The 12,798-nt window shown below is 47.5% G+C and overlaps 1 protein-coding gene across 1 annotated transcript in view; it reads left to right on the top strand.

Annotated features, from left to right (window-relative positions):
• unc5ca (unc-5 netrin receptor Ca) overlaps positions 1 to 12,798 on the top strand; it is a 344,115-nt gene that overhangs the window by 222,146 nt on the left and 109,171 nt on the right. The window contains exon 5 of the mRNA XM_052461104.1: positions 7,115 to 7,295. Within this exon, the coding sequence (XP_052317064.1) occupies positions 7,115 to 7,295 (181 nt within the window). The remainder of the gene's footprint in view (positions 1 to 7,114; positions 7,296 to 12,798) is intronic.

The following is a 12,798-nucleotide window of genomic DNA, read 5'->3' as shown; positions in this document are numbered from 1 at the left end:
GTAAGGAATCACTAAGTCTATTGGTAAGGAATCACTAAGTCTATTGGTAAGGAATCACTAAGTCTTTTGGTAAGGAATCACTAAGTCTTTTGGTAAGGAATCACTAAGTCTAATGGTAAGGAATCACTAAGTCTAATGGTAAGGAATCACTAAGTCTATTGGTAAGGAATCACTAAGTATAATGGTAAGGAATCACTAAGTCTAATGGTAATGAACCACTAAGTCCATTGAATCACTAAGTCTAATGGTAAGGAATCACTAAGTCCATTGAATCACTAAGTCTATTGGTAAGGAATCACTAAGTCTAATGGTAAGGAATCACTAAGTCTAATGGTAAGGAATCACTAAGTCTATTGGTAAGGAATCACTAAGTCTATTGGTAAGGAATCACTAAGTCTATTGGTAAGGAATCACTAAGTCTAATGGTAAGGAATCACTTAGTCTATTGGTAATGAACCACTAAGTCCATTGAATCACTAAGTCTAATGGTAAGGAATCACTAAGTCCATTGAATCACTAAGTCTATTGGTAAGGAATCACTAAGTCTAATGGTAAGGAATCACTAAGTCCATTGAATCACTAAGTCTAATGGTAAGGAATCACTAAGTCTATTGGTAAGGAATCACTAAGTCTTTTGGTAAGGAATCACTAAGTCTTTTGGTAAGGAATCACTAAGTCTAATGGTAAGGAATCACTAAGTCTAATGGTAAGGAATCACTAAGTCTATTGGTAAGGATTCACTAAGTCTATTGGTAAGGAATCACTAAGTCTATTGGTAAGGAATCACTAAGTCTTTTGGTAAGGAATCACTAAGTCTTTTGGTAAGGAATCACTAAGTCTAATGGTAAGGAATCACTAAGTCCATTGAATCACTAAGTCTATTGGTAAGGAATCACTAAGTCTAATGGTAAGGAATCACTAAGTCTAATGGTAAGGAATCACTAAGTCTATTGGTAAGGAATCACTAAGTCTATTGGTAAGGAATCACTAAGTCTATTGGTAAGGAATCACTAAGTCTATTGGTAAGGAATCACTAAGTCTTTTGGTAAGGAATCACTAAGTCTAATGGTAAGGAATCACTAAGTCTAATGGTAAGGAATCACTAAGTCTAATGGTAAGGAATCACTAAGTCTAATGGTAAGGAATCACTAAGTCTAATGGTAAGGAATCACTAAGTCTAATGGTAAGGAATCACTAAGTCTATTGGTAAGGAATCACTAAGTCTAATGGTAAGTAATCACTAAGTCTAATGGTAAGGAATCACTAAGTCTAATGGTAAGGAATCACTACGTCTAATGGTAAGGAATCACTAAGTCTATTGGTAATGAACCACTAAGTCCATTGAATCACTAAGTCTAATGGTAAGGAATCACTAAGTCCATTGAATCACTAAGTCTATTGGTAAGGAATCACTAAGTCTAATGGTAAGGAATCACTAAGTCTAATGGTAAGGAATCACTAAGTCTATTGGTAAGGAATCACTAAGTCTATTGGTAAGGAATCACTAAGTCTATTGGTAAGGAATCACTAAGTCTTTCGGTAAGGAATCACTAAGTCTTTTGGTAAGGAATCACTAAGTCTTTTGGTAAGGAATCACTACGTCTAATGGTAAGGAATCACTAAGTCTAATGGTAAGGAATCACTAAGTCTATTGGTAAGGAATCACTAAGTCTATTGGTAAGGAATCACTAAGTCTATTGGTAAGGAATCACTAAGTCTATTGGTAAGGAATCACTAAGTCCATTGAATCACTAAGTCTATTGGTAAGGAATCACTAAGTCTAATGGTAAGGAATCACTAAGTCTAATGGTAAGGAATCACTAAGTCTATTGGTAAGGAATCACTAAGTCTATTGGTAAGGAATCACTAAGTCTATTGGTAAGGAATCTTTTGGTACTAAGTCTTTTGGAATAAGTCTAATGGTAAATCACTAAGTCTTTCACTAAGGGTAAGGAATCACTAAGTCTAATGGTAAGGAATCACTAAGTCTAATTGAATCACTAAGTCTATTGGTAAGGAATCACTAAGTCTAATGGTAAGGAATCACTAAGTCTAATGGTAAGGAATCACTAAGTCTATTGGTAAGGAATCACTAAGTCTAATGGTAAGGAATCACTAAGTCTAATGGTAAGGAATCACTAAGTCTATTGGTAAGGAATCACTAAGTCTAATGGTAAGGAATCACTAAGTCTAATGGTAAGGAATCACTAAGTCTAATGGTAAGGAATCACTAAGTCTTTTGGTAAGGAATCACTAAGTCTTTTGGTAAGGAATCACTAAGTCTAATGGTAAGGAATCACTACGTCTAATGGTAAGGAATCACTAAGTCTATTGGTAATGAACCACTAAGTCCATTGAATCACTAAGTCTAATGGTAAGGAATCACTAAGTCCATTGAATCACTAAGTCTATTGGTAAGGAATCACTAAGTCTAATGGTAAGGAATCACTAAGTCTAATGGTAAGGAATCACTAAGTCTATTGGTAAGCAATCACTAAGTCTATTGGTAAGGAATCACTAAGTCTATTGGTAAGGAATCACTAAGTCTAATGGTAAGGAATCACTTAGTCTATTGGTAATGAACCACTAAGTCCATTGAATCACTAAGTCTAATGGTAAGGAATCACTAAGTCCATTGAATCACTAAGTCTATTGGTAAGGAATCACTAAGTCTAATGGTAAGGAATCACTAAGTCTAATGGTAAGGAATCACTAAGTATATTGGTAAGGAATCACTAAGTCTATTGGTAAGGAATCACTAAGTCTATTGGTAAGGAATCACTAAGTCTTTTGGTAAGGAATCACTAAGTCTTTTGGTAAGGAATCACTAAGTCTAATGGTAAGGAATCACTACATCTAATGGTAAGGAATCACTAAGTCTAATGGTAAGGAATCACTAAGTCTAATGGTAAGGAATCACTAAGTCTAATGGTAAGGAATCACTAAGTCTAATGGTAAGGAATCACTAAGTCTTTTGGTAAGGAATCACTAAGTCTTTTGGTAAGGAATCACTACGTCTAATGGTAAGGAATCACTAAGTCTAATGGTAAGGAATCACTAAGTCTATTGGTAAGGAATCACTAAGTCTATTGGTAAGGAATCACTAAGTCTATTGGTAAGGAATCACTAAGTCTATTGGTAAGGAATCACTAAGTCTTTTGGTAAGGAATCACTAAGTCTATTGGTAAGGAATCACTAAGTCTTTTGGTAAAGAATCACTAAGTCTATTGGTAAGGAATCAAGGAACAATTATCTCAGAGCTAAAGATGATCGTTATGTTTTTTGGAATCTCACTGAAGAACAGTAATGTTGCTTCATTGTGTGCTGCTGTTGTAAAACAGCTTTTGATTACCCCTTATTTAACAGTACATTAAATAGCAGGGAGTGACTTTGAAATTACTTGTTAAAATGACAATTATCTAATAATGTGCATATTAATTACAACTAATTTCTGTGAGATTCGTTGATAGAATCGTAGGTTTGTACCATTTGGTACTGGGGAGTTACCAATGGTGTTGAATTATGAGAGGTTTGTTTTGTTTGACCATTCAGTAGTGGTATTGTGACATTATCTAGACAAATACTGCAGAGGATGTCTGGTTTTGTATCAGTGTATTATGATAAGGGAGAGTTGTTTTCTTTGACCGGTGTTTCCAGCATTATCCACTAGGTTTACTGCAGGTAGAAAATAGTAGGACGTGTTCTTTAACTGACACAAGCTGTCTCCAATCAGTCAATCAATCAATGTCTGGTTGTGCGTGAGTGTTTGATGCGGTATCAACCTAAGCCAGAGAAGGCGTAGCTCTGTGAATCTTAATCACACAAAGCCGATTATTTGGCAGTGAAAACTATTTGTAGATCAGTGATTATACACCTCACTTTGCTCAAGCTGATCCTCTCCAACTGACTGTGAAGTTGTAGCAAAAAAAAATGATCAATTAGGGGCAATTAAGGGACGTGTCAGATACACCGGATAAAAAAAACAAGGCCTTGCTCAAGGGCACAGACAGATTTTTCACCTTGTCGGCTCGGGTATTCGAATCAACAACCTGCAGCAAACCAAATGGTCAATGCTGGAAATTCCGGGTCAATGAAATAAATAAATAAAAACAACTGGCCCTACTTATATTGCAAGACTTTAACTTTGGCTTCAGCATGCTAGCAGGCATTAACCATTCTATAAACACACCCTCACTCTCTCTCCCTCTGCTTTCATTACTAATCTCCAAAGTGGTATCCCCACTGGGTTTTCGTCTCTTTTCTGCCTCCCCTTGGTCTTCACACGAACACTTTCCAAACCCATGCCAGCTTGGTCTAGGGGTTTTGCTGATTTTGCACAGTGGGGAGTAGCCTGGAGCACTGATGAAGGAGTGGGGTGAAATGCACACCTGCATTATGGCGTTTGTTGATAGTTGTGTCTGCGGTAGTAATGCCAAAAAGTTGCCGTTTTAAACTGGAAAACAACCCCCGAGATGATTTGAATGACTTCCAATATTTCGCTCGTTAAAATCCTACAGCGTAATCAAATGATTAGTCACATATTTAAATGACGTGCTGTGATGATTATACAAATATATGTATATATCAGATTATGATTATTAATAAATGAGACTGAAATTGACTAAAATGGCTCTCTGGCTTCACCTGCCTGAAATACACTCCATATAGTAGGAATAAAATATGGGATTTAGTGTTGCTGATGAAAAGAAAAGAAATAACCCAACTTTTTTCCTCCAAGCTCCAATGTTGGGTAGCGAACGGACCTAAAGGTGGTTTAGGGTATTATAGAGAGCTCAGACTCTGTCTCAGTAAGCCTGGGTCTCAGTCAAAAGCCTGTAGATCAGTTGCTCTGCCTCTGACTCCTGTCCCCTGCCTGCCTGCCTGCCTGCCTGCCTGTTTGCCTGCCTGCCTGCCTACCTGTTTGCCTGCCTGCCTGCCTGCCTGCCTGCCTGCCTGCCTGCCTGCCTGCCTGCCGCCTGCCGGCCTGCCTGTTTGCCTGCCTGTTTGCCTGCCTGCCTGCCTGCCTGCCTGCCTGCCTGCCTGCCTGCCTGCCTGCCACAGCTCCCACAGCTTTGTGGCACTGTACGGTGTCCATATTAGGATAAGTAAAACATAGATATAAATAACTAAATTGCTGAGATTTAGGCTGTCTATTATGAACACCCTAGCATTGCTCTGTTAGCATGGGTTAGTGCTACAATACACTGTGCTCATCTATCTACCTGTATGAATCATACTCTGCTCATTTTATCAGCTTTTGCTCCCCTGTCTGGTTTCTGGGTTACGTGAGGTTCTCTCTCTCTCTGTGTGTGTGTGTGTGTGTGTGTGTGTGTGTGTGTGTGTGTGTGTGTGTGTGTGTGTGTGTGTGTGTGTGTGTGTGTGTGTGTGTGTGTGTGTGTGTGTGTGTGTGTGTGTGTGTGTGTGTGTGTGTGTGTGTGTGTGTGTGTGTGTGTGTGTCCTGCTCAGTTGAAGCACTGCTGGAATTTCCACTTGGCTCTTTCAGCTTTCATTTCAAGCCTTTAGTGTGAGACAGACAGTTAAAAGCAGACACTTCTATTCCCAAATGAGGGCTAATAAGCTATCTCCTTCACACAGTTCCACACCCAAAATAATGACTCCCTCACATCTACTTCCTTCTGAGGTAGATGGGAAGGTTATGAACTCTGAACTCATCCTGAACATTCAATAGGCTGATCCTATAGCTGCTTGGACTGGACTTGATTATGATTTTCAACGTCATTTTGATCATACAGCTTCATACAGAAAGCATGTCTCTTTGTCTGTATGTTGTTGTTGTTGTTGTTGTTGTGGCATGTCCTTGTCCTTTTCCCGTACAGCTGCATTGTCACTGTTGATAGAATGAATATTCCCAAGGAGCCACCATGCAAGTCAGGCCAGACACTGCTCCCAGGGAGAGCAAGGAGCCACCATGCAAGTCAGGCCAGACACTGCTCCCAGGGAGTGCAAGGAGCCACCATGCAAGTCAGGCCAGACACTGCTCCCAGGGAGTGCAAGGAGCCACCATGCAAGTCAGGCCAGACACTGCTCCCAGGGAGAGCAAGGAGCCACCATGCAAGTCAGGCCAGACACTGCTCCCAGGGAGAGCAAGGAGCCACCATGCAAGTCAGGCCAGACACTGCTCCCAGGGAGAGCAAGGAGGCGCCATGCAAGTCAGGCCAGACACTGCTCCCAGGGAGTGCAAGGAGGCGCCATGCAAGTCAGGCCAGACACTGCTCCCAGGGAGGGCAAGGAGCCACCATGCAAGTCAGGCCAGACACTGCTCCCAGGGAGGGCAAGGAGCCACCATGCAAGTCAGGCCAGACACTGCTCCCAGGGAGGGCAAGGAGCCACCATGCAAGTCAGGCCAGACACTGCTCCCAGGGAGAGCAAGGAGCCACCATGCAAGTCAGGCCAGACACTGCTCCCATGGAGAGCAAGGAGCCACCATGCAAGTCAGGCCAGACACTGCTCCCAGGGAGTGCAAGGAGCCACCATGCAAGTCAGGCCAGACACTGCTCCCAGGGAGAGCAAGGAGCCACCATGCAAGTCAGGCCAGACACTGCTCCCAGGGAGTGCAAGGAGCCACCATGCAAGTCAGGCCAGACACTGCTCCCATGGAGAGCAAGGAGCCACCATGCAAGTCAGGCCAGACACTGCTCCCAGGGAGAGCAAGGAGCCACCATGCAAGTCAGGCCAGACACTGCTCCCAGGGAGAGCAAGGAGCCACCATGCAAGTCAGGCCAGACACTGCTCCCATGGAGAGCAAGGAGGCGCTGTGAATTTTCCATCAGAGCAGAACTAATAAGGAAAAGCATGTGACGGTAACCTAAGAAAAACACAGAATTTCCCTTTCGATGTCTGTAAATTCCATTCCCCTTAATGTGAAAGGGAAATAAAAAAAACAGTACATGTGATAGGTTTTGACATTTACGGTGCATGACGTAAACCTTTTGACAGGTTCAATTTACGAGAACTGTGGCAGTAACTATGGCATTCAGGAAATGTGATCAGTATCATAAATGAAGCTAGCTTCCTCCTGTCCTCTCTTTCACCTGGATCTTACCTCCCTCCTTCCTTCCCTCCTCACACAGTTTTCTCCTTGTGTCCATCTCAGGTTGAGTGGTTGAAGAACGAGGAGATCATTGACCCGGCTGATGACCGTAATTTCTACATCACCATTGACCACAACCTGATTATAAAGCAGGCCAGACTGTCGGACACGGCCAACTATACATGCGTGGCCAAGAACATTGTTGCCAAGAGGAGAAGTACCACTGCTACTGTTATTGTCTATGGTGAGTAGACTGTGTCTCTATAGACACCTGTTGTATGGTCAGTAGACTGTGTCTACACCTGAGCCTGTGTGTATCAAGCGTCTCAGAGTGGGAATGCTGATCCAGGATCAGTTTTCCCTTTTAGATCATAACAAATAAGATAATATGGGCAGGGGGAGGACCTGATCCTAGATCAGCATTCCTACGTTTTTGATTATGGGTCCTGATCTACAGTACATGGCCTCAGCTCTAATCAACTCTACCTCATTGATCCTCAATCTTAGCATCCTTCTCTCCCATCCCAAGATACAGTTGCAGAAACATTATGTACAAAATCATTTACAAATACCGCGAACCTCCCCCCACATAATAACACAATTGGTTAGGAGACCGTAAAGCGGCAGCCATCTCCTCCGGCGCCATTTTGAATAGGCCTCCTTCTCCATAACATAGACAGTCATCTTTACCAAACCACTATCAATCAACATAACCAGATCATCATTCTGTAACACAGAGACATGGTCTGTGTCCCAGATGACAGCCGATTCCCTACATACAGATGTAGGGTCTTAATTTGATCACCTGGTTGCCAGAGACCTTGACTGCAATGCTGAACATTTTAAAATTGTATTTGAGGTTTGTAATTTCCACTTTGAAATTTCAGACAACCCTACAAAAATGGCCATTAATTATAGTCCACATAATGTTTCACATTTCCTGTTGCTGCAGCATTATTTTCTTGCTGTAGTAAACTGGCTCAAATTAAGATCCTACATCTGCAGTGCACTATAAATGGAATAGGGTGCCATTTGAGATGATACTATGCTATTTATCACCCAGACAGTCATACCTGTCCACAATGCCGAACACAGACCAAACGATAAACTGACAAACCAATTACTGTACATTACCCCATAACCATAAACAACACTCATCGTCAGTCAACCATAGCACGCTTTCCCCCTAATCAGCACGATTAGCCAAGAAAACCTCCCTCTGCTCAATGTAATGAGCCTGCTCATCCAGCCAACATGCTCTCTGTAACATGCCTAATGTTCCCACCTGACCGTTACCAATTAAAACCCACCGATCCCGGGCCAGATCCTAAACGAGCCCGTGTGTGAGTGTGTTCCAAATGTCTGAGCACACAAGCCCAGGGTCCACAACAAAGAACCATGGCTTTGTCCCAATTATCTCTCATTCCTCACAAAGAGTGCTTTTTTCTTACTTTCCTTCCCTGATATGAAAGGAAACGACTGGTATAAGAAATGTGGTGGAAACTCCCACTAGCCCATGCCTCTACCAATCAAATGGTTTTAGATTTGTGGGAAGTAGTGAATGAGGGCCGTAGCCATAGTGACCGAATGTATCTGAACGTCAGGTTGTATCTGCATAGAGAAGCATATCTTCATGTCCTATGTTTTTTTACCCACAACACCACAATCACTTTACAGGAGCATATTGAACATCTTCTCTCGGTTATTCTTTTTCAGAGGACCAGCACCACTTCTGAGAGCTTATTTAATTTCCCATTTCTACCAGACATCAGGCTGAACACGTGTTTCACTGCAGGCCACTCAACTACAACTACAATTCAAATAACACCACAGCTGACACCACAGCACACCACTGCTGACACCACAGCTGTCACCGCACCACACCACTGCTGACACCACAGCTGTTACCGCACCACACCACTGCTGACACCGCACCACACCACTGCTGACACCACAGCTGTCACCGCACCACACCACTACTGACACCGCACCACACCACTACTGACACCACAGCGGTCACCGCACCACATCACAGTTTTCACCGCACCACACCACTGCTGACACCACAGCTGTCACCGCACCACACCACAGACACCACAGCTTCACCGCACCACACCACTGCTGACACCACAGCGGTCACCGCACCACACCACAGCTGTCACCACAGCAGTCCACACCACTACAGCTGTCACCGCACCACAGCTGCTCACCGCACCACACCACACACCACAGCTGTTCACCGCACCACACCACTACTGAGCACCACTGCTGACGTCACCGCACCACACCACTGCTGACACCACAGCACACCACTGCTGACACCACAGCTGTCACCGCACCACACCACTGCTGACACCACAGCACCGCAGCACACCACTGCTGACACCACACACACACCACTGACACCACAGCTGTCACCGCACCACACCACTACTGACACCGCACCGCACACCACTGCTGACACCACAGCACACCACTGCTGACACCACACACCACAGTTTTCACCGCTGTCACCGCACCACACCACTGCTGACACCACACTTTTCACCGCACCACACCACTGCTGACACCACAGCTGTCACCGCACCACACCACTGCTGTCACCACACCACACCACTGCTGACACCGCACCACACCACTGCTGACACCGCACCACACCACTGCTGACACCGCACCACACCACTACTGACACCGCAGCACACCACTGCTGACACCACAGCACACCACTGCTGACACCACAGCTGTCACCGCACCACACCACAGCTTTCACCGCACCACACCACTACTGACACCACAGCTGTCACCGCACCACACCACAGTTTTCACCGCACCACACCACTGCTGACACCACAGCACACCACTACTGACACCACAGCGGTCACTGCACCACACCACTACTGACACCGCAGCTGTCACCGCACCACACCACTGCTGTCACCGCACCACACCACTGCTGACACCGCACCACACCACTGCTGACACCGCACCACACCACTACTGACACCGCAGCACACCACTGCTGACACCACAGCACACCACTGCTGACACCACAGCGGTCACCGCACCACACCACAGTTTTCACCGCACCACACCACTGCTGACACCACAGCGGTCACCGCACCACACCACAGTTTTCACCTCACCACACCACTACTGACACCACAGCTGTCACCGCACCACACCACAGTTTTCACCGCACCACACCACAGAGGTCACCGCACCACACCACTGCTGACACCACAGCACACCACTGCTGACACCACAGCTGTCACCGCACCACACCACTGCTGACACCGCACCACACCACTGCTGACACCACAGCTGTCACCGCACCACACCACTACTGACACCGCAGCACACCACTGCTGACACCACAGCACACCACTGCTGACACCACAGCTGTCACCGCACCACACCACTGCTGACACCGCACCACACCACTGCTGACACCACAGCTGTCACCGCACCACACCACTGCTGTCACCGCACCACACCACTGCTGACACCGCACCACACCACTGCTGACACCGCACCACACCACTGCTGACACCGCACCACACCACTACTGACACCGCAGCTGTCACCGCACACACCACTGCTGACACCACAGCACACCACTGCTGACACCACAGCTGTCAGCGCACCACACCACAGTTTTCACCGCACCACACCACTACTGACACCACAGCTGTCACCGCACCACACCACAGTTTTCACCGCACCACACCACTGCTGACACCACAGCACACCACTACTGACACACCACTGCTGAGCGGTCACTGCACCACACCACAGTTTTCACTGACACACCACAGCTGTCACCACAGCACCACTGCTGACCACTGCTGTCACCGCACCACACCACTGCTGACACCGCACCACACCACTGCTGACACCGCTGTCACCGCACACACCACTACTGACACCGCAGCACACCACTGCTGACACCACAGCACACCACTGCTGACACCACAGCTGTCAGCGCACCACACCACAGTTTTCACCGCACCACACCACTACTGACAACACAGCTGTCACCGCACCACACCACAGTTTTCACCGCACCACACCACTGCTGACACCACAGCACACCACTACTGACACCACAGCGGTCACTGCACCACACCACTACTGACACCGCAGCTGTCACCGCACCACACCACTGCTGACACCACAGCACACCACTACTGACACCGCACCACACCACTACTGACACCACAGCGGTCACTGCACCACACCACTACTGACACCACAGCGGTCACCTCACCACACCACTACTGACACCACAGCGGTCACCTCACCACACCACAGCTGTCACCGCACCACACCACAGCTGTCACCACAGCCGTAACACCGCACCACACCACACCACTACTGACACCACAGCTGTCACCGCACCACACCACAGCTGTCACCGCACCACACCACTACTGACACCACAGCGGTCACCGCACCACACCACCACTGACACCACAGCTGTCACCGCACCACACCACCACTGACACCACAGCTGTTACCGCACCACACCACTGCTGACACCGCACCACACCACTGCTGACACCACAGCTGTTACCGCACCACACCACTACTGACACCACAGCTGTCACCGCACCACACCACTACTGACACCGCACCACACCACTACTGACACCACAGCGGTCACCGCACCACACCACAGTTTTCACCGCACCACACCACTGCTGACACCACAGCGGTCACCGCACCACACCACAGTTTTCACCGCACCACACCACTGCTGACACCACAGCGGTCACCGCACCACACCACAGTTTTCACCGCACCACACCACTACTGACACCACAGCTGTCACCGCACCACACCACAGTTTTCACCGCACCACACCACAGCGGTCACCGCACCACACCACTGCTGACACCACAGCACACCACTGCTGACACCACAGCTGTCACCGCACCACACCACTGCTGACACCGCACCACACCACTGCTGACACCACAGCACACCACTGCTGACACCACAGCTGTCACCGCACCACACCACTGCTGACACCGCACCACACCACTGCTGACACCACAGCACACCACTGCTGACACCACAGCTGTCACCGCACCACACCACTACTGACACCGCAGCACACCACTGCTGACACCACAGCACACCACTGCTGACACCACAGTTTTCACCGCACCACACCACTACTGACAACACAGCTGTCACCGCACCACACCACAGTTTTCACCGCACCACACCACTGCTGACACCACAGCACACCACTACTGACACCACAGCGGTCACTGCACCACACCACTGCTGACACCACAGCACACCACTACTGACACCGCAGCTGTCACCGCACCACACCACTGCTGACACCACAGCACACCACTACTGACACCGCACCACACCACTACTGACACCACAGCGGTCACTGCACCACACCACTACTGACACCACAGCGGTCACCTCACCACACCACTACTGACACCACAGCGGTCACCGCACCACACCACACTGACACCACAGCACCACACCACAGCTGTCACCACACCACTACTGACACCGCACACCACTGCTGACACCACAGCTGTCACACCACTACTGACACCACAGCTGTCACCGCACCACACCACTACTGACACCACAGCGGTCACCGCACCACACCACCACTGACACCACAGCTGTCACCGCACCACACCACCACTGACACCACAGCTGTCACCGCACCACACCACTGCTGACACCGCACCACACCACTGCTGACACAC

Source organism: Oncorhynchus keta, chromosome 14 (assembly GCF_023373465.1).
Source record: "Oncorhynchus keta strain PuntledgeMale-10-30-2019 chromosome 14, Oket_V2, whole genome shotgun sequence".
Taxonomy (NCBI): domain Eukaryota; kingdom Metazoa; phylum Chordata; class Actinopteri; order Salmoniformes; family Salmonidae; genus Oncorhynchus; species Oncorhynchus keta.
Note: the sequence above shows the minus strand (reverse complement) of the source record. Positions and strands in the feature narration are given on the sequence as shown.